We start from the raw sequence: 21938 nt of genomic DNA, 5'->3' as shown, positions 1-21938 counted from the left end.
CGTAGACTGTCCCCGGGACAGGTGAGGCTGCTGATCCCTTATTTTCGACGCTGCTGATCCCTTATTTTCAAATCTGAAAGTTGACAGCTATGGTCCTGACCCACCAGTCAAAGACCAGAGAGTAGGCCAATGCTGTTTTCATCACACCACTGAATGTATGGGCTGGACCAAATAATGTCAAAGAAACCAAGATTTCACTTTGGGGAATGGTTCTGATTCCACACTCAGGAGGTTGGCACAGCTGAAGACTCCACCCACAATAAGCGCTCACCAAAACATACCATTACTGAGCTCAACCTCCTTTCTCACTATATCAGGTATGGCAGCTGCTACTATGGTAAACAAAGCAATTCTCAAGGCTGGTAGGTTTCTTTGTTTAAAAATACACATTTATTAAAATCTCTTGTAGCATGTAAAAGTCAATGTCAATGTGCTGACATATGTTTCGAAGGCATTAATCAGATACTGGCTCTGCGTGACTTTCTTGCCTGAAACTTCAGAGATTCTAGACTTCCCAAAGGCACGGTCCAAACGTTTGGTATGGCCTGAATTGCCCTAATCAAAATCAATCAAGGACTCATTCTTTGGCTGCTGCTTGACTTGCTTCTCCTGCCACTTCCGCCTCAGCCTCACAATATCTTCTCCAAATTGCTGGTGGAGCTGGACAAAACCCATGTTGAAGGGACCAGCTTCCACCGCTGGTTTTGTAGTGGGGTGTTTCAAGTCTCTTGCCAAGTGTCTCGGTTGTCCTTCACATTTGGGAGGTTGCTGCTGCTTCAGCATCTGAAACTGTCCCTCCAGCTCCGTCACCAAAGCTCGGAGGTAACAGAAGCCTGCCGTACTGAGAGCTCGCACCCAACCCTCCATGGTTTCTTGGCTCTCGGCCGCCATTTTGTAGGATCGGGCTCCGGGTACGCCATTGGGGTAGGAAATCTCAAAGGTGTGCGGTTCAGATGCAGACTCCTGCAGCTCCACGGTGCAGCCTTCCAGGATGATGAGCCGGAGAGGACCCCGATCTCCCGATTGGTCTCGGCAGAAGAGGATATTGCCCCAGAGCTCGCACCAGCATGGCCGGTAGGAGGCTGTGCGGATGCTCTTCTTGTACAGCAATCCCTGCCGGTCTGGGAGATGCCTCAGGTGGGAAGATGCGAGAGCACTGGAGAGGTGGAGTTTCATGGCGGACAGAACCCTGAAAAATGAGGGGTGAAATTATGATGGACGACTGGTGGCAGTGAATGAAACAGGTGGGCATGTCAGGAAAGTACAGGTGATAATGGGCCCAGAAAAGGAGCTGCAGATATAGAATGGGGGAGGGGGGGGAGAAATGAGAGAGAGTGTGGAATAACTTAGGGATGGGGTGAAAGGGAATAAGAAAAAATGAAGCAAAGCACATGAAAAAAGGGATCACGCTTTTGAAGGGGAGATGAAAGATCTCTGGCTGTGTACACATCTTACATTTAAAGCACACACACACACACCCCGGAAATAAAAAGAATCCTAGGAAATGTAGTTTGTTAAAGGTGCTGAGAAGTATAGCTCCCTGCGGGTAAACTACAGTTGCCAGGATTATTGGGTTGCTTTAAATGTGTGGTGTTTATCCAGCTGGGAGAGATTCTAATTTGGGATGGATTTTTTATTTTATTTTTAAGAAAACTGAACAGGATCTAGAGTAGGATGTTGCAACAAAAGTGGAAATAACTTAATGAAGGAGCAAACCAATTGTGCTATACTGTGTAAGCATAACAGGACAGGAGAACGTAAACAAATTGAAATAATGGTTTCAGAAGGAGTGAGGACAAAAGGTGGTGAAGGAATAAAAGTAATGAAAGGATAGGATGAAGGGTGCCAGAAGAAAAAAGGAGAGGACGAATCTATGCATAATTAAAGAAAATACAGGGAAAGGGGGGAAGCTGGAGAAGAATTGGAGTGAGAGGGAAGGAGCAAGAACTTGCCCCGTTTGTCTTGAAATAAATGTAACTATAGCAAGTGTCCCAAGCAAACATGAGGATATTGTAAAAAAGGGAAACAAATACCCCTGAATGCCCTTACCTTTGGTGTCAGATACGTCTGAGTTCCCTCTTTTGGTTTTCCTTCATGGCAGTTTCTCCTTCTCCTACTCTTCAAGAGGAAACATTTCCCAGGTGAAGGGGCGGGACTAGAGCTCACCTGGCGATTCACAAGTCACTTGATCCAGGAAGAGAAGGTAGCTATGGGAGAAGCTTGCCTCCCCTTTGATCGTGGTCCCTTGCTTTCCCCACCCACAATTTCTCTCCCAAGATCAAGAAGAACAAGCAACTAGAAAGAGGAAGTAAGGAACCCACAACCAATTACTGAAACCTAACCTCGAAGGAAAGTTCTCGCTGGTCCTAAAGAGAGTTGTCTTAGAATGGATTCGTTTCAGGAACAAATAGCTGTGAAGAATGGAGGGTAGAATAATAGAACTGTTGGAAGGGGCCGGAGGGTCATCTAGTCCAACCCCCTGCAATGCAGGAATCGCAATAGTTGGGATCTAAGTTCTAGTTGCTACAGTTCCCCATAAAGTGCCCCCTTTTCTGAGCTTGCCTGTCCCGCCCCCCATGCACCCACACTGAAATATCATATACTTACTGGTCCATCATTAGTTAAGAAAATATGGTGGTTTCTAGGGATCAGGTATTGTCAGTAATGGCACTGCTGGGGAAAACCAGCAATTTTAATCTCTTGCAGTCTTTAGATGTAGTACAAAGATTTTTTCTTTCTTCATTAGGCTTTTGATGAGCAAGCTGTATTCTCTCTCTGCTTACTCTTGGACTCTATTTTAAAACTTTTCCTTGGAAATGGATCCGTTGCATTTCAGCCTGGCATTCATCTGTGAGAGGCCCAGCATCAACTCTGTATATAATAAACCAAGTGGAAGGGCTACGAGAGTATAATTGTTGGGTCAATAATTCTCAAAGGGTGGAACCCCAAAGACTTGAGTAGCTGGGTGCTCCCTGGCAAGGGATCTTTACAGTCTCATTTGACTTGTTGGGGGTGAATGTACCTCCACTTTTCATTATCACCACCTAATAGTGAGGAAAGGCAGCTCAGGAAAAGCTGTGGCTTTCCTTGATGGTGGTTCCCTCTGTTTTGTTTTAGGAGGGAGGGCAGCACTGCCATGTTATATTTATTTTCTAATGCCTGTGAATGGGGACTATGAGGGTCATCTAGTCCAACTTCTGCAGTGCAGGAATCCTTTGTCCCAATATCAACCCTGAGATTAAGAGTCTCATGCTGGGAGTAAGTCTGTATACCACCCTGGCCTGCACTGCTGTCTTAAGCATATCCTGCGCTGTGGTGCAAAGATCCCTCTGCCCCCCCCCCCCCCCATTTCCCAGAGTTGCCGACATTTCCCCAAGCCTCTGCGATGATCTCCTCTCGAGGAGGCTTGGGAGGGAAGCTGCATGCCTGCCAGCCTTATGGTTGGCGGGGCACAGCTGGCGGGCGTGCAGGGAAAGGGGAGGCCACTGGCAAAGCTGTGCAGCTCCCCCACTCACTGGGGTGTCCCTGAGAGGCCGGTGCCCTGGCACAACGCACCACTAAGCCCAATGGGAAAGACGGCTCCGCTGGCCTGTCCATGCCCTAAGATCTTTGAGTGAGGTCCTTTTTCAAGTGCTCTTTCTAGTGGAAGTACATTACGTACTGAACAGAGAAGATTTTTACTGTCATGGTACCCTGACTTTTCAATGCAGAAAATATAATTATCGGTGCCAGGCCAAGGCATTTTTCTTTGCCCAGATATTTTAAATGGTTTGTTGCCTCAGTCTCCCTTATCATTTTATAGTTCTTCTTCCCCTCAGTTTATTGCCCATATGAAGTTGTTGTTGCTGCTGTTATTTGGAATAAATATTGTTTATGTTTATTGCACACAACCCTGACATCAGTTTGAATGAAAGTTGGCCTAGTAAAGTAAATTGTAGCCCAATCCAACAATTGTATTGTGGCATAAGCCCGCTTTGTCTACAGTATTATGAAACAAGCTATTGCTTGTGGCATAGTAAATTTGTTGGTGCCGCAAGACTCTCGCACTGCAACAAACTAATAGGGCTAAAGACATCTTAAAGGCTGGATTAGTACCCTAATCCACAGATCCTTGCAGGCAATGGCAGCCTCTGCCTTAACTAAACATGGGAATCTCTGCATGCTTTGTCTGGTAGGACATAAAGCCAATAAATAATAATAATATGTGGAGTTGTTTTTTTTGGGGGGGGTGTTATTGGGTTGTTGTTTTTATTTGGATTATTTATTCCATGGTTTTATATTTTGATTTTGTTCTGTGAACCGCCCCAAGACCTCCAGGTATACATACACATATATACATATACCTACATATACATATACAGAGGCCTTCTGCATCAGGCTTAAACAAAAGGTTCATCCGCCCTATGATTTGAAAGGGCCAAGGAGATGCTTGTATCTCCTGCAGCTGTTATTCAGGATACAATGCCTTGAACCATGGAGGTTTCAGTTTAACCATTATGGCTGAGGGTTGTTGCTTGACCGGTTTCAGGAATGTGTTTGGTTCCCTTTTAATTTCACCTACAGTATTTGCGCCATTAAAACCACACCACTTTAAAGAACTACTCATTCCTAAGGTCGAAGTCCTATACAGGAGGAAGTCCAGCCTGAGTAGCTTTACACCCAGGCAACCCAAGATACACTGGAGCCGAGGAATAAATTGCACAATTCCTGTGGGCTGCACAGGCTTGAAATGATATAGAACTTCCGCCCGAGGAGGAGGTCCAAAATTAGGAAATACGCCTCCCGTCCCCCGCCGCGCGCGCAGGCTTTGCCCATACTCTTCGTGCTAGTCTGCGCGAACGAAGCCTACGCTTGCCAATACTTTACTGTCACTTCCGGAGCGCGTGCGCCACCGCCTGTTTAGCGTCACGTCCTCGTCGAATGGCGCGGCGGGACCCGGATGTTGATTACCTCGCCGCGGTGGTTTGAGAGTTGGGCAGCGGGGGCTGCGTGAGGACTCAGGTGGGAGTCGCATTCCGTCGCGCGGGGGGAGGAGGAGCGGGGAACACGAGTGACGTAATGCGCACATTCTAATGGCTCCCCCCCCCCTGGACGTCTGGCTGCGGGGGGGGGGGGGGAGGCGGGCGGCGGCATACCTGCCCAGGTGCGCTCCCAGCTCAATGACCCCCCCCCTTGCTCACACCTGCAAAGCGCGGGGCGGCCTCCGAGCCGTGCGACAGGCTTCTTTGGAGTTTGGGAGGCCTCTCCCTCAATTAGTTAGCGTGGTTAATTTAAGAACGTAATTGGTGTCGGGGTTTCTTTTTAATAATAATAATAATAATAATAATAATTTTAAAGAAACACCCACATTTTGCCTGGAGTTCATTTGCGCTTTAGTCCTCTGGAGATGATGAAGAGCAGCGAAGCTTGACTACGTTTAGATTATTTTCAGCAGCCAAAGTACAGAGGAGGAAGAGGAGGAATTGTAGAAGAGTTGGAAAGGGACCACGAGGATCATCTGGTCCAGCCCCTTGCAATGCAGAAATATTTCACCCAACGTGGGGCTCGAACCCATGGCCCTGGGATTAAGTCTGCCAGCTAATTGGAGCATTTTACCTTTCTCCCAAGGCTGCTGTTAACTTTAGTGGTCAGAGCTCAGGTGTTGCACTCCTTGCTCTTTAGAGGCTTATTAGCCTGCACGCACACATCCCTTTTTGTGGCCCCCAAATAAACCCTGAGCTATGTGAAAAAAATCCTTTTGGAAGCTGAGTAAATTATGTATACAAAACTTAAATGTGCCATTCTTACTAAGAAATTTGGGGTTTCTTAGTGCAGCTATTTCTAAATCAAAGCATTGTGACAGAATATGCAAGGAGTTTTTATTTGCTATCTTTTTGTAGGGCTCTTTTGTTCATTGAGTTTACGTAACAGGTTGAGATGTATTGTGATAGGATTTTTCTTTTGCAGAGGATAAAACGATGTGTATAAAACACAGTATATGCATCAGAGATGGAGTCAAGAGTTACTTTGTTTACAAACCCTCCCCAGAGACCTGCATGGTGGGGATAAGGCCCTTTCCCCTGAGACCTGCATGGTAGAGATAAGGGCCTTATCATCAGTGGAAGCAGCATTATGCAAATTCTGCTTAACCAAACCCATCAGAACAGTCAAGCCCCTCTCCTGTGTTGCCCACAGATAGCTCTCTTGGGTGTCTTGCATCCCCTCTGCTCATCTTTTGAATCTGGTTTGCTTTTTGTAGAGCCATAATGTCAAAACGCAAGGTGACCTTTGAGGACCAAGGCGATGAGGATGAGGAGGAAATGAACTTGCCAAAAAAGAAGGTGAGCGAAAGGGGCTATTCTCCAATATCTTCATATTCAGGGGATAAAGTGAAGGAGGAACTGCGTGTTTAAAATCTGGGAGCTTGACTTGAGAATGCACAGTGGCGTATCCTGAAGATTTAGGGGAGCTTAAAAGAGGGATAAGCTGCTGATTAGGAAAAAAAATCCCTCTAAACTAGTGATGCTCGGGAATACAGGCAGATTCTTCAGCTTCTGAATGGATAATTTCTACATTCTTTACCAACCAACCCCCCTCTTTAACAGCTGGTGGAACCTGCAGTTGGAGGCCCAGGCAGCCGCTTTAAGGGCAAGCACTCATTGGACAGTGATGAGGAGGATGACGAGGAGGAAGGGCGAGGCAGCAAATATGACATCCTTGCATCAGATGATGTAGAAGGTAAGTATGGAACTGGAACCATGGTACGTGTACATATTTGGATAATGAGATTCTGTATTCTGTGATATTTCTACTTTCTGAAACCCCAAAAAACAGCAAGCCAGCCACTAGTCCTTATAAAGGCAAGAGAGTCTACTTTTGCTTGGAATTGCAGTGGTACGGATGTGGCAGACCTAAAGGAAATGGAGCTGTTGAATATCTATTTCAGTACTTAAGGGGGGAAATCTGCATGAAAACTAAGGCTGGAATCCAGGGACACCTGGGAGTAAATCCCACTGAACTTAATAGGATTTAATTCTGAGTAGATATGCGTGGGATTGGGCTGTATGTGTTCAAAGCCCTTTGTATACATTATTTCATTAAGCCTTACAGCATCCTTTTAAAGTAGGTTGTGTTTAAGTATTCACAAATTTTGGAAGGTCTTGGCAGCCAAGACAATATTTTGGGTTGTCGGGACCCTTTAAGAGGCCTCATGCATGTTTTGTTCAGAAGTAAGCCCACTTACTCCCAGGTAAGTGTGCATAGGATTGTAGCCCCTGAGCTCATAACTACACCTCTATGGAAGATCAGTGCTCCCCAATTCCTCTGTGGAAGATGAATACTCCTCGATTCAGCTCCATATGTTTGGAGCTTGTATAGAGGGGGGAATAGGAGCTCATTGGGAGGCTGGCCATTGGAATAGCTGGAGTATCTTGGCCACCCACCACTGGTCATCCCCAGCCCTCCCTTCCAGAGCCCAAGGTAAAAACTGGGAGTTGTTTTAGCAGTGGGTGATTGAGAACACTCATAATGCTTGAGCCTCACACCTCTGAGCCCCCTGAAGCCATGTCAGAGTGTTGAGCTAAAATGGGGAATCCTGCCTCTATATGTATGCGTATAAACACTATTGGGACTCGGGTGGTGCTGTGGTCTAAACAACAGAGCCTAGGGCTTGCCAATCAGAAGGTCGGCGGTTCGAATCCCCGCGACAGGGTGAGCTCCCGTTGCTCGGTCCCTGCTCCTGCCAACCTAGCAGCTCAAAAGCACCTCAAAGTGCAAGTAGATAAATAGGTACTGCTCCGGCGGGAAGGTAAACGCCGTTTTCATGCGCTGCTCTGTTTCGCCAGAAGCGGCTTAGTCATGCTGGCCACATGACCCAGAAGCTGTACGCCGGCTCCCTCGGCTAGTAAAGCGAGATGAGCGCCGCAACCCCAGAGTCGGCCATGACTGGACCTAATGGTCAGGGGTCCCTTTACCTATAAACACTATTGGATGTACTAGGGCTAGCAGAATTACGATTGCAGAGCGGAAGGATTCATAGGGGATAGGGCTATCGATGCTCACGGACCATGATGGCTGTGCTCTGCTTCCACAGCTGGAGGCAGCAATGGTTCAGAATACCAGTTGCTGGAAACCACAGGCGGGGAGAGGGCTCTAGTGCTCAAATCTAGCTGGTTTTCAACAGGCAACTGATTGGCCACTGTGAGAATGCTGGACTACATGGGCCACTGGCCTGATCCAGCAGACTCTTCTCAAGTTGCTGGTGTTGGTGTTGAAATATATTTTAAAAAATTAAAAAATTGTCCAGTAGCACCTTAGAGACCAACTAAGTTCCTTCTTGGTATAAATTTTCATGTGCATGCACACTTCTTCAGTGTTGGTGTTAATTAAGTTTATATACCACCCTATACCCAGAGGTCTGTGGGCGGTTCACAGAAAAGATTGCAACATATATAATCAGAATAAAAATGGCAACCCAGTAACACCTCCCACCCCCCCGAAAAGAGCCACATTTTAAAAGGGTATAGGATGTTCTTACGGTTTCGTATCAGCCCTTTTCTAGTGGTTTATTAAATTTAACAGTCAATTTATTCTAGTATTATGAGAGGCTGTTCCATCATAATTTGACCCCCCCCTTCCTATTTACCCTCGTAGGGCAGGAATCTGCAACCATTGACTTTGAAGATGGGGTCCGGATCACTCCATTCAATTTGCAGGAGGAGATGGAAGAAGGCCATTTTGATTCAGAAGGCAACTACTTCTTGAAGAAAGAGGCGATGATTCGGGATAACTGGTTGGACAACATAGATTGGGTAAGGTTGCCTGTCTGGGCTGAGCAGAAGACAGTCTGTGCAAACAGGGAGCTGATAACCTTGGCTGTTCCTACAGTGTGTAGAGAGAGGGGCTGCGTTGATTCCCCAGTTGCACTGTAGCAGGAAGCAACACACCAGTTTTTGTGTTTGCATTGTACAATCATAAATACAGAAATTCTGGGAAGTAATTCTGAAATGTCTGCAAGAGGGAACAGCAGTAGGGGAATGGGCTATAGTTCTGCGGCCAGGACAGGAGTGAACTGGGTTCATGGCTCAAATCTGGGTACCCTAAGTAGTCAGCAGTAAATCAGGTTGATTGTCATAACTAAGCTGCTTTCCTGCATGGTCCTCAGGACTTACGGCTCTTGGAGTAATTCTGAGACAAGATAGCCTTGGAGACGGCAGCTCTCCCAAACCCCAGTGAGCTTCATAGCTGAGTAGGGATTTGATGCTGTGTACTCCCATACAAGCTCCGCACTGCGCACGCACCACCTTACACAATAGAAACCAGTGCAAGGATAGACATGAGAAATGGGCAAAATGGGTTAGGATGTGGGTTCCCCCCCCCCCCCCGTTTGTGGATTCCCCCCCTCGCCCCATACGCTTACAGCACAGGTTAAACTTCAGAATTTCATTATCTTTCGAAAGATGGCTGTAGTTGGTGAAAACATAGTCAGGTGTAGTATTTTAAAACTAAGTAAGCGGGAATAATGTTGCTCTCTTACCTCCATGGCTTTTCACTACCACAAGAATTGGGCAACCAGGGAATTAATGTTGCATCAAACAAGGCTGCTATGATTCTTGGGAATATCTAATAGGAAGAGGGAGTACAAATAACAAAAAGGATATTATTCCTGGCTTGCGGCACCTGCTAGAGTTCTTTGACAGGATCTGAAGCCCATACATTAGGATCGTAGAGTTGGAAGGGACCCGGAGGACCATCTCCTCCAACCCCCTGCCATCCAGGAATTTGCAGCTGCTCCATTACGGGGATCGAACCTGCAACCTTGGCGTTATCGGCACCATGCTCTAAGAAGCTGAGCTCCTCCACATTTTGTAATGGTCTGCCGCTTGCCTCTTACGGCTTTCCTGTCCCTTTCGCTTCCCAACCAGGTCAGGATAAAGGAGCAGCGTCCTGGTCAGAAGAAGCCACCGCTAGATTCTGCCGATGAAGACGAGGAAGAGGACCTTGAAGTCGGACGGGCACCTTTGGACAAGAAGGCGCTGCTGGAAGGGATGGTGGCCTTGGTGCTGCCTGGCGAGACGGTGGCCAGGGCCATCCAGAGGCTGGGAGACAAGGGCGGGCCCAAGAACAGCGGGCGCCAGAGGAGGCCTTGGAGCCGTCTGAAGGCAGAGGAGGCCGAGCCGGCTGAGGAAGGAGAACCCCAGAAGCCCGGGTCGCCAGAACGGAAAGAGCAGCTGGAGCGCCTCTCGGGGCTGGCTGACCAAATGGTGGCGCGAGGCGTGTATGAGATCTACCAGGAGACTCGGGAGAAGCTGGCGCTGAGGCTTCGGGCGCTGGAGCAACCTCCCGCAGCATCATCTGCAGCCGAACCGGAGCTCGATATGTTTGCTGAGGATATTGATGAAGCGAAACTGGGGGAGAAGACACCAGCGGGTGAGTCCTTTTGTTGGGAACTGCGTTGCTGTTTTGGGAAGACCGAAAACGCATGATTTGCAAAAAGTTAATAATCCCCTGGCACAGCTTCTTGCTTAGATTTACGGCTGCAAATAGAGGAAGATGTGTTGTGCTCATTTTCTGCAGAGAAAACTATTCCCTCTTGGGAAAAGGCTTCTGCTCTTAAGATTCTCTCCCATACTTGAGCTTTCAACATGCAGGGTGTTTCTGTGGGGAAGCATTCAAATGTGGGATCACCCACCCGGCCCCCAGAATCCTGATGTTTGCAGTAGTACAGCTGTCCTGATTGTATTTCGGATCTTAGCCGTTGGGTTATTGTTGGAATTGGCAACCTGACACAAGTTCTAACCTTCTTCCGGCAGTGGGAAGTGAGGAGCAAAAGCAGGGCGACGACGACGCTCTCTCCGAGGTCATGTGGGAATACAAATGGGAGAACACAAACACGTCCGAACTCTATGGCCCCTTTAGCAGCTCCCAGATGCAGGTAAGAGACAAAGTGGGGCAGTCAAACCACTGGTATTTCTCCCTCAGATATTTCTTCATGTCTCTCTCTTGTCTTAGGTCTTGTCGTCATCATTCAGTCTTCATTCTTTCCGCCTATACCAGTGGCCTTTCGTTGATAATTTTTTGTTTTTCCATCCTTTCAGTAGCCTTTGTTTTTTTCCTCCCTCTTTTCCTTTATGTTCATTTCTTCCCCTAAATCTTTGATCTTCATGTCCACCTCTATCCATTTATTGTTCCTGGGTATATAAGTCTTGCCTGTGGTTGCAAGTGCACATCGCTGTGGCTTGCCTGCTGAGGTGAGTCAGCAGCTGTGGGCATATTGGAGAAGCAGTGTGTTAGATTTCTTACCTGCTCTTTACCATGTGGTCCCAGGTGTGTTGCAGCAATAAAATATAAATCATAAAAACAAAGAAAACAATGGTAACTGTAAAACAAGAAAAGTGTAAAAAGAATTAAAAACAGTTCCATATGTAAAAATAATGCAAACATTTAATGAAAGTACCGTATATGCAAAGGCAGTGAAGAATAATTCCTGTATACTGGGATTATGAACTCCACTTAAGCAAGGAAATCATGTTGCTAGAGAAGTTGTTTCGATTTGTAGTGACAGCTGTCAAGCTGCATCAAGGATTTTTTAACACTAATGTAATCAGTTGCCACAGAGATCATTTTGGTTACATTTACTACTGCAATTCTTTGTTCTGAAAGATGATATCCTTCAGTTTGTTAAACCTCCTCTTTCTGTGCTCCTCCTGATGGAAATATGCAGATGGGGACAGATATATCCCTACTTTAAGTCATTTATGTACTGTCTTATATATTATTTACTACAAAGCTCGATGACTAATCAACAAAATGTCTGATTACTGGAACAGCATCCGAGCACTGAACCACTGGTATATCACAAGTGGACTGCTTATTATTGCGTTTGCAATTGTTCAAGATAAAATCTATTTTGGAAAGAGAAGAAATGAGCATTTCACCACTGATATATTACGAGTGAACTGTTTATTTACTGTGTTGGCAATTGTTTAAGATAATACCTCTGAGTAGGCAGCCTAGAAGTGCAAAATCTGGACTATTCTTGCACATCACCATTCATTTTCTCTGAAAATATTGCCAGCAATGTGTGTTGTGCAATATCTCAGTTACAAAACTGGGCATTGGGTGCAGAATTTGGGTTCTGCAGAATCTCCGGTTTCATCTTTAAAGCCAAGTTTCTAGCCTTTCACAACCTCCATTTCCATGCCTGTTTTTGAGTGAAAACCACCTAACGCATTTTAGTTTGTAGGACCCCCACGTCCATTAGGTGCACCAACTTTTTTTTTTTTTTTGGCTCTCCATGTATGCAGATTTTGTTGGTCCCCTTGATATGCTAACGTCAGTCGTGTTTGAATTTGCTGGTTATGTTGATAATTTCCCCCCAGTGCTTGTTTGTTCACTTCATCCCCTGGCTCCAACCAGTTTGCCAGCTCCATCTCTTCTTTCTCTCAGCAATTCCCTTTCTCCTTCAACACTTTCCTCTTGTGTATCCCTCCAGGACTGGGTATCCCAAGGCTATTTCCCCGATGGGGTTTACTGCCGGAAGGTGGAGAATTCCGAGGGCCAGTTCTACAATTCCAAGCGCATTGATTTTGACCTCTACACGTGATCGGAACCCGCCTCCTGCCCCACAGAGCACAAGAGATGCAACTCAACACAGCGGCAGACTGAAAGAACTTGCCGGACTTTAGGGGGTGGGGGCCAGGGGAGGAGAGGCGTGTGTGTGTTTGTGTGCGTGTGTTTGCAGAGGGAAAGAGGGAGAGGTTTGATTTGCCGTCTCATTCTGAGGTTGCTTCGCATTTTGCGAGAAATAAAAAGAGTCAACCTTAAATTGGCTGGGTTGGTTACTGTTTCCCTGCTGATGATTCCCGTGTGTTGGGCATAGGTTAGGGATTGGCATGCAGCCTTCTAGCTGCCAGTTCTTGTCTGCTCCTCAATGCTTCCAGTAGCATCTTAAGTGATGGGGAGGAGAGACTGTCATACACAAGCAAATAGAAGATTTGGGGGGAGGTAGAGAGGGTAAAACTAGTTGCCATTCAGTGACATAGTTCACTGCTCTACCATCTTGCACAATATTTGGTGGAGAAATTGTGGTTTACTTTGTGTCTATTACTATTTTCATCTGTAGGGATCGACTTAAAGGGGGCCTTTTTTTACCCAAACTTACTCATGACTCAAATTTTATTCATTGCTCTTCAGCTCCTTTATACTACCCCACTCCTTGTTACGAACCTCATGAGAAGGCCATGCTTTTAAGTGTGTCCCTCCCGCTTTCATCTACACCCATTCCTCTTACAAGGTAGAGTGTTTAGGCAAATCAGATAGTGGCTTCCCTTTGTAATACACACTAGTCCAGAGCCCTTAAAACAAGACAGGTATTTTTGGTACATGCACAAATTTTTTTAAATGGACAATTGCAGAAATTAAAGCCAACAGCAAAATAAAAACAACTTCTAGATGTTGGCCACATACAGATATTTTGGTGTTCTGAAAGGGCAGCAAGTTAATTAATTATTACAGTATTATTTATTGTCGGGGAGAGGTGATCACGAGATTTCCTGCCACAAGCGCAGAAAATAATTTCATGAGCTTTGGAAACTATGCAACTTGACTTGGGGGTGGCGTGGAGAGATTTCTGCTCTGCCTGAGGCAACAAAATGCTTTGGGCTGTTCCTGTTCATAATGAAGAAACCTCATTTTCAAAGAGGATGCTAGGAAAGCGGGTGCCTTTAGTTTCTGTGATGCGGGTCCAGTCGGTTATCCAGTAGATCAGAGCTCATTTAAGATCTTGTAAGTCGGCCATCTGGCACAACTGTCCCACACTCAAGTAAATAGTCACGTTACTTCCCCGGAAGCTAGAATTCCCACAATATATTTATTGTGGGTTCTTATCTTTAAAAGATGAAAACATCCTGCTAGCAGGCTCAGACATATGGATAATGGGTTAATGTTCTGACGGTGAGAAACAAGCCACTGATACACAGACCAAAATAGAGGTTTGGTAGTCTGAAGTCCACATTTCCTCCATATGGGGAACCTCGTGCTCTGGATATTAGACTGCCCCATCATTCCTGGCGATTTTGTCATTCTGGCTGGGGCTGATGGGATTTGGGAGTCCAGCACCACAGGTTAGCCCCCCTTCCTTTAAGATGTCTTACTGGAACACACTGGAAAACACAGCACAGTTTTCTGTGTCTATTGATGGGTCGCCCTCTAGGAAGCACATCCTGAAAGTGACGACGACTCTGTGTTTGCCCCCAGCACCTGATATGCAGGGATATACTTTTGCTGAACATTGGACATTCAATGGCAAGAAAAACTTTGTTAGGTTTTGTCTGTCCCATGCAATGGGAATGGAATGGAAGAAAGCCTCTGGGAAAAGAGGCAGCCCTACTCTGTTGTAATTTAACATTGTCTAGCATTTAATGTTGGGTGTGGTTTGTAGGTGGCGCAAATCAGAGATTCATGCTGAAACGGAGGGGGGAACGGATACTGGTGTGGCAATAATAGGAAATGAGATGCCAGACTTTGCAGCAGTGCAGTCTCCATGCAAGTCGGCCGCAGAGGACTGGATGAAGCAACAGCATGGAGCCTGCCGTCGAAACGAAGTGGATCCTCAAAGCTGCTTTCTTTCTCTGCCTTGGCTGGTGTACGTACTGCAGCTCGACTTTGGCTTGTGGGGCAGGTGTAGGGTTGCCAACTGATCCCAAAGGAACTGGCTTTGGCTTGTTCCTGTGTCTTTAACAGCAAGTTGATCTGCAGCAATCGGCAGGTGAATCTGTTCTCAGCTTGGAGTAAAAAAGTAGTGCCACCTGCTTACAGCTGTTTTAAAAGGCACAGGAGCAGGGGTTGGGGGTTTTTTTGGTTAAAGTTGGAGCCATCAGGAGTGGGGCAGCTGGTTGGGTTGCAGGTAAACTGAATCAGGGCTAACGAGGGGCACGGAGGGGGCTGCGGTGTTTTAGACAGTGACTTTAAAAAAGGAACAAAAACTTACCGTGCGTGGGAAGGCTTGCTCAGTCAAGCACTGAAATGGGGATTTTTTAAAAACCAAAAAATGTTTCTACAGGTCTAGTGGTATTAAGTGCTTACTATATAATAACCCCACTTTGCATTTATTTTGCCTGTGTTTAAAGCCTGCTGCACTAATCCATTGTATTGTTACAACAGCCCTGTAAGGTAGGTTAATATTCATCTCTCCATATTGTTTGGGGCGGTGCATCGAGTTGTTGAAAGCTACCTTGAGAGTTTGGGGCTAAAATCTGAGACCTTCCTACCTCGCACAACCAATATGAGGCTAATTAATACTGCCCCACTGTGCAGGGCGGTTACCAGGATTACAGAGGCTGGCTCAAGATGTTCAGCAGACAGCCACTTTATAGACTACTGCAGTGTGTAACGTGGGGCTACCCTTGAAGGCTACCCAGCATCTTCAGTTCGTTCCAAAACAGGGCGGTGGGTTTGAAAACAAGAGATGCGTGGTCTCGCAAAACATTTCACTGCTCTTCAATGATGTTCACTGGCTTTCCAAATTCTGCTGAAATCGTTGGGCTTAACCTAAACAGCCCTATAAAAATCGGAGCGTGGAATAAGGATGCCTGCCTTCACATGGCCCTGTCTGTTCTCTAAGCTAAGGCAAACATATCCTGACTCAGGTGCCTTTGAGCCTCAGAAATTGACAGTGGCAAATGCAGGCACTTTTCTGTTCTGCAGCCACAGTCTTGAAACAGCCTTCCTAGGTGTATCTAATCTAATCCACCCCCTGCAACATCCATCCAGGGATATCTCCTAAATTTTAGGCAATTGTCAAGGTTCTTTTATTCACCCAGGCTTTTAGTAAACAGAAATGTTGAGTCTTTAGTGATGCCTATTGTTTTTAACTTTCATGTCCTCTTTTTTTGTCGCTACTTCATCTGGCTGCTTTTACTGTATATCTTTCTTTTAATAACCTGTTTCCCCTCCTATTATTTGAGATTTGATTGTAAGCCACCTTTGACATTTCTTCAGAATTGAAAAGTGGGATAGAAATGCTTACATAAACAAATGAGATAGTAGACTCCTGAGGTGGTCAAGTGGACTGTACCACTTGAGACCGCAAGTATAATGCTGTATTATTTTTTTTTTTTTAAAGCAGCCCTCCATCTGGACAAACACAAAACTAGAACTGCAGGGAAAAGCATGAGTTTCGACTCCTTCTCTGTAATGCAAGGGTAGGAAACCTCAGCCCATGGACGCCAGGCCAAATTCTCCCTAAATCACACCAGATGTCATATGTAACACCAGGTGTGGGGCAGGAAGAGGCATGGCACATCCTATCCCTGCAGCAAACAGGACTGAACTCTCTGTGCATCAGATGAAGGGTGGAAAACTCAATCCTGCTTGGTGGAAGTACCTGAGAAGGCTCCTTGCACATGAGGGTACATCATGCACCTGAACCCTGCAGAAAGCGGGACTGAACTCCCCTTGTCAAAGGCGGCTGGAAGAACAGGGGGCTGGGGAGAGAGAAAGAGCTGGGACCATTGTCCCCAAAAGCTCTAGTAGACCGGCAGCTTTCATTTTAGCCCAACACTGGTGGCGGAAGAGTATCCTTTGCCCCACCTGAGGGCAGCAGACTACCGTATGTTCCGGCATATAAGATGACTTTTTAACCCAGGAAAATCTTCTCAAAAGTTGGGGGTCATCTTATACGGCCAGTCGTCTTATACGCTGGAAAATACGGTAGATTAGAGCTGCAGGGCAGCAGATGACATGGTACAGACACCTCTGCTTCCCACCATCCTGTAGCTGCTTGGTACACACACACACACACACACACACACACACACACACACACCAAGCATCTCATGTCTGAAGCTGTTTCCTCAGCCTACCAAATGGTAGGACCACCTTCGCCTTGGCATCAAGCCAATGTTTAAGGGCATCTAGGCTGCCCGCCGCTTCCCCACTGGGGGCACTGAGGGCATCTTGCGCAAGGGAGATGACACGGCTTCCTGGCCTCTGGTTGCTAGAGTTACTTCAGGGAGCAAAAAGGCCTCCTCGCCGCCACAAACCCTTCCCTTTCTTTTTCCACTGTGTGCATTCTGACACATTCTGTGAAGAAATAACATGCACCCAGTGGCACGCTAAGAAAACTCATGGGGATTCAGGGCATTGCAAAGGTGTGGAAGAGGCCATAAGAATGGGAAGGAGAATAAGGGTCAAATGACTCATCTAGCCATCTCTTTGTCAACAGAGAAGCCGCGTGTTGGGGAATGTCCAAATGTGGCCAACTTCCTCCCGGCCAGACATGTGGGTCAAGAGCCAAATGTATGCATGGGGAAATAAAATATTAAAACTCATACGCTAAAAGCAGTGGCGCCTGAGATGGGGGTGGGCTTGCATCCTGCTGCAGCCAGGCTATCCCTAGGAATATTGGGCATTTTTGTAGCATTTTTGAGCACTCTGGGCCCATTTACATATGCTGTTTTGTTGTAAAACGTATGCAGAGAGCTTGGAAAGTAGGTCAGCAGCACTATTATTTCTGCCTCCATCATCATCGCAGAGCAGGGGTTGCCGCTGGGAGAGAACGATTGCCTGAGGGAGCTTTCTGCATGTGCAAGATTTGAACAACTTGTAGAATCAAATAATTTGAAGCGTTGGAAGAGACCCAGAGAGTCATCTAGTCCAACCCCCCTGCGATGCAGGAATCTCAAGTAAAGCGTCCATAACAGACGGCCACCCGACCTCCGCTTAAAAACCCGCAAGGAAGGAGAGTCTACAACCTCCTGAGGGGGCCTCTTTCGCTGTGGAACAGCTCTTATGATCAGAAAAAAAATCTTCCTGATCCATAGTTCAGCCATTAGGTTACGCCAGCTCCATGTAGCTCTTTTGGAAAGTGCCAACCACAGACTTTCCACCCCAGCATTTGGAAAGCACAGACTTCATCCAAGCAGTCAGAGGTGGTCTTGTTTCCAAAGAGCAGCATGTGAACTTCAGCTTCCTCAGCTGCTGGCTGTTTGTGTTTCTCTTCTCTGGCATTTCCCCCTCCTTCCTTGAACCTTCCCTTACTGTCTGCCCCTTCCACCCACTTGCAAGCTTCTCAGGCCTCCTGTCTCCTTTTCCTAGACACCTGTTGCTTCTACCTGTGGCCACTTGTCCACATTTCCTAGAGACAAGATGTGTCCATTCCCCAGCCAAAGATTTAACTGCCAGAGACCCCTGGGAAGAAAACAGAACCCTGTGCTGGCCTCAGGGTTTTTTTTGGGTGAGGTGGAGTGGGTTTTACAGGCAAAATATCCTGAACAGGCCTCCTCCCTGCCCATTCACTTGCCTTTGGGCCCAGTCTGTATAACTATCCAGCATACAACTCTAGCAACCTACAGTAACAAGATGTAAAGAAGGTTTCTCCCCTCTCCCCAAAGGAACAATGATTTACCAGGGACTGGGGTGAGTCAATAGGGACAGCTGGAGCATAGGCATAATAGACAATATTCATGGTGGCAAAATGTGTAATACTATATTGACACTTGGACCTCGTTATTCAATTGGTAGCCTCTCCAATTGCTCCCCACCCCCTGCCCCAAGGCTGCTTTCAGGTGGGGCTTTTAAACAAAAATTATTTAAGCTCAAATTGGACCTTGGACATCTTCCACATCTGGAAGAGCCCCTGGCAGTTTGTGAGAAGGAAATGTTTTCTTAGCAGTGTTGATGCGCCGAACTCTCTGTGCCACAGCATTCTGCAACCATTTTCCACTCTAGGTTCTGCAGTCTCTTCAGATTTCAACATCATTGATACAGAGACTCCGGTGTTTTTCCGAGGTGACAAAGCCTCTCAGTTTGGCTACCGTGTCGTCCAGACGAGAGCGGACGATAGCACGTCCTGGTGAGAACCAAACCGTTGCCAGTTAATTTTGTTCAGAGCAGCTACATGCCTGTAAACAGTCGTTTTCTAAAACTTGCTTCCCTCCTGCAGGTTGGTAGTGAGTGCCCCCATGTCAGGCAACCGGACGGGATCGCTTTTCCGCTGCTCGTATGATACAGAGAAGTGCCAGCCAGTGGTTCTCCACCACAACAGTAAGCTAAAAATTTGTGTGCCTCCATTCTTCTGAAGGTGAGAGTGTCGCATCTGATCATTTTATCTCCTGAGAAGAGAGGGAACTCTTGAGGGCATATCTGCACTACAGACTGATACAGATGTTACAAGTCCCTATTTTCATCAGTTAAATTTTGGAGGGTATGCAGAATAGCTAGGAACTCTGTGTGTGTATTAATATCCATGAGACATGGGGACAAAGTCTCTTTATATATTATAATTATAATAAGTCTCACTTATATGTCTGTCTCTTTTTCCCCACATGCCATCTCTCCTTGTCTGGAACAAAAGATACCTCTGGAATATCTCTGGGACTTTCGCTGGCTGCCGATAAATCAGACTCCAAAATAATAGTAAGAAAAACCAGAGTGGAATCAAATAGCAATATAGTGCAAATCCATGGGTGGGCCTAGATTTGCAGTGTCTGTCACTCAGAAAAGAGGTGAAACAGAGGCAGTCCTGTCATTAGTGAGAATAAGGCAGCCGCCTCAGGCAGCTGTTTCAGGGCGTAATTAAAGGAGAAAAAAATCATTTTAAAATTTATTAATATTGTATTTTTACTGTCAGGGATTGGAAGAGGAACTTGTGGGATTTTCTGCTTCAGGTGACAGAATAACTTGACCAGGTGTGGGTGCCTTACAACTTGGCTTTGGAGAGAAAATATTGAGCTCAAGCAGAAAATGCCCTGACCTGGCCTTGAGGAGGAATTTCTCTCAATTTGGCTGAGACAATCTAGAGTCACATCCATAGTATACATTTAAAGCACAGTTATGTCACTTTAACAGCCTTTGCTCCCCTGAAAGAATCATAGGAAATGTAGTTTAAGGATGCTTGGAATTGTGGCTCTATGGGGAGTCTCCTAACAACTCTCAGCACCCTTACCAAACTACAGTTCCCAGGATCCTTGGGGGGAAGCCATGGTATAAGAGTGCTTTAAACATTTCAATAAATAAGTCTATGGTGTGGATATGACCTAGGTGAATCAGCTTAAGAGACAGGGATCCCATGGCTGTTTTCATCCTTCCTGTCCACACAGGCCTGTGGCCCAACATGGGAGCGTCGATGTGGGGACTTTGATTATCTGAATGGTGTCTGCTATATCATGAGCAATTTTAACCAGCCTGCCAAAGAGATCCATCCAGCTTTCCAAGGTAAGATTTGGAGAAAATTAGCTTGCCTCTTAGCATATTGCATTAATGAGCTAGGTTGGGGAGGATCGGTTTGGTTAAAGGGAAGAGGAGACAGCCGTGCGCATGAAGTTGGACCAAGGTTGTCACACGTATTGTCTCCTTTTAAGTGCTGCAGCACAGTTAGAAATTCAGTATGTGCAGCTTTTCACCATTGCTGCATCTGCATGCCAGGAGAGAGTTATTCTGCAGTTCTAGCATCCCAAGATAAGCTTTGGCCTACCCCATATTGTATTTATCAGGCTATCCCCTTTGAGTTCCATGGCAATTCTCTCCAGTCAAACCATTCTTTTTGTACATTGCTCTGTAATACACAGTGACCCAATATGTCAATTACAAATAAGGAATTTGAACCACTGCAAATCATACTTGCACACCTCCAGAATGGTGTCTTCTACCTGCACCGTGTCTTTCAGAGGTCACTCTCCTCAAGGTGTGGATGTTTGATATGGGGTGACTCACAGCTTAGTTTGGGGTACAGGTCCTCGGTTCCTTATTCATTTTGTTTGTTTTTGACTGTTATTGATGTGGGCTTCTACACCTGGCAATGACATGTACTAAAACCAAATACTAGGTTGGACATAATTCTGGAACATCTCATGTTCCCCTGGAGGTGTGGCTCTGTGATTTGTGGCAGCCCAAAGTTTAATTTGGGATGTTCAGACCCAATTCCTGATTTGCAGTTGTTACCTGAGATTATCATGTGTTAAAGACCGTTGTGCGAAGGGTTCTGACTGGAGAGAAATGTTGTGGCTCTCGAATGGGACAAAACCCACATTATGGAGACCTGCAAAGTTTATTTTAGGATGCTGGGGCATATCGGCTTCCATTCCTCGTTGAGGCTATTCATTTGTCTTTGTTTTGAGATGTCGTGGGAACGCAACCCATTTTCCACACCCATCATGCCTCTTGTCCACTCAGAGTGCACTGTTGGCGTGGATGCTGTGATCTTATTTGACGACTCTAGTAGTATTTCTGATGGTTCCTTTCTCAAAGTGAAGAACTTCACCCTTCAGCTAATGGCTTCTGTTTCTGAGGCAGATGTGCAGGTGAGAGCAATAAGGAGCTTGTTGGCGCTGCATGTGGGAAGTGACTGGGTGGGTGGGTGTCATTGGGCTTTGCTTCTTAGGTCACACCCCCTCCATAGTTTCAAAGCACTCTTACAGCATTTAGACAGTCATGGTTTCCCCCAAAGAACACCAGCTTGTTAAGGGTATTGAGACCCATAATTCCCCTTTGTAAGATTTCTGAGAGAGTTCTCTCCCAGCACCACCTGGAGATGCTGAGGATTAAACCTGGACTTTTTGCATGCAGAGCAGATGCTCTGTCACCGAGCTACAGGCCCTGCCAAGTTTGAAAGGAACCCCCATGTGGCATCCGCTCATTCTTCATCTGCTTAATTCTGTACTCCTTCCCCTTCACTGCCATTGCTGGGCTGCCCTTCTCATACCCTCTTGTTACTACTGCTTGCTTTACAAAAATATATTGAATGGTTGGGCATCAGGTGCTGTGAAGCGAACCACTGTGTCAGCTAGACTTATTTACCCAGAATGCTTCTGGGCAGCACATAGCAGGCAGCTCAAGGCTGGCAGATGTGGTGGTATGCAGCACACGCCACAGTTTCCCACCACTCTAAGCACCTGGTGTCATTTGCCAGAGAGGAGCTCCTGGGCTTCAAAGTCCTGAATGTTGACTAACGGTGCCAAAGT

General features: G+C 46.3%; 3 protein-coding genes and 1 long non-coding RNA gene across 6 annotated transcripts in view; 3 read left to right on the top strand and 1 right to left on the bottom strand.

Moving 5' to 3' along the window:
• Window positions 1-367: 367 nt before the first annotated feature.
• On the bottom strand, window positions 368-2189 carry LOC310662424 (sesquipedalian-1-like). The gene is made up of 2 exons (XM_083409342.1): window positions 2050-2189; window positions 368-1189 (listed from the first exon to the last, which is right to left on the bottom strand). The coding sequence occupies exon 2, from the start codon at window positions 1174-1176 to the stop codon at window positions 556-558; it is 621 nt and encodes a 206-aa protein (XP_083265468.1). The 5' UTR covers window positions 1177-1189; window positions 2050-2189; the 3' UTR covers window positions 368-555.
• A 2-nt stretch (window positions 2190-2191) lies between these two features.
• CD2BP2 (CD2 cytoplasmic tail binding protein 2) lies at window positions 2192-12805 on the top strand. Of its 2 annotated transcripts, none has more exons than XM_083409334.1 (7): window positions 2192-2308; window positions 6239-6320; window positions 6585-6717; window positions 8632-8789; window positions 9903-10407; window positions 10791-10912; window positions 12473-12805. In XM_083409334.1, the coding sequence occupies exons 2-7, from the start codon at window positions 6246-6248 to the stop codon at window positions 12581-12583; spliced, it is 1104 nt and encodes a 367-aa protein (XP_083265460.1). In that variant the 5' UTR covers window positions 2192-2308; window positions 6239-6245; the 3' UTR covers window positions 12584-12805. The 2 variants fall into 2 exon arrangements, with proteins under 2 accessions (XP_083265460.1, XP_083265459.1); XM_083409333.1 differs by lacking the exon at window positions 2192-2308 and adding an exon at window positions 4844-5001.
• On the top strand, window positions 6724-8471 carry LOC310662426. The gene is made up of 2 exons (XR_014504285.1): window positions 6724-7585; window positions 8234-8471. It is a non-coding gene; the product is annotated as an uncharacterized lncRNA (long non-coding RNA).
• A 1661-nt stretch (window positions 12806-14466) lies between the features above and the next one.
• The window catches only part of LOC310663642 (integrin alpha-X-like), a 28302-nt gene continuing 20830 nt past the window's right edge, over window positions 14467-21938 (top strand). The window contains exons 1-6 of one of the 2 annotated variants that reach the window (XM_083411707.1): window positions 14467-14623; window positions 18709-18832; window positions 18923-19023; window positions 19334-19395; window positions 20079-20193; window positions 21151-21278. In XM_083411707.1, coding sequence (XP_083267833.1) covers window positions 14560-14623; window positions 18709-18832; window positions 18923-19023; window positions 19334-19395; window positions 20079-20193; window positions 21151-21278 — 594 coding nt within the window. In that variant the 5' untranslated portion in view covers window positions 14467-14559. Of the gene's footprint in view, window positions 14624-18290; window positions 18397-18708; window positions 18833-18922; window positions 19024-19333; window positions 19396-20078; window positions 20194-21150; window positions 21279-21938 lie in introns of those variants that run through there. The other variant, XM_083411708.1, reaches the window with a different exon arrangement.

This window comes from Podarcis tiliguerta (genome assembly GCF_965153285.1).
Source record: "Podarcis tiliguerta genome assembly, chromosome: 13".
NCBI classification, from domain to species: domain Eukaryota; kingdom Metazoa; phylum Chordata; class Lepidosauria; order Squamata; family Lacertidae; genus Podarcis; species Podarcis tiliguerta.
The sequence above is the reverse complement of the archived record's forward strand: the minus strand, read 5'-3'. Positions and strand labels throughout refer to the sequence as shown.

Excerpts from the sequence above, each read along its gene's own strand:
- CD2BP2 (XM_083409334.1), top strand. The coding sequence starts at position 6,246 with ATGTCAAAACGCAAGGTGACCTTTGAGGACCAAGGCGATGAGGATGAG. Across the intron at positions 6,321-6,584 it reads TGAACTTGCCAAAAAAGAAG|CTGGTGGAACCTGCAGTTGG; the intron begins GTGAGCGAAAGG and ends CCTCTTTAACAG. Across the intron at positions 8,790-9,902 it reads GGTTGGACAACATAGATTGG|GTCAGGATAAAGGAGCAGCG; the intron begins GTAAGGTTGCCT and ends CTTCCCAACCAG.
- LOC310662424 (XM_083409342.1), bottom strand. The coding sequence starts at position 1,176 with ATGAAACTCCACCTCTCCAGTGCTCTCGCATCTTCCCACCTGAGGCAT.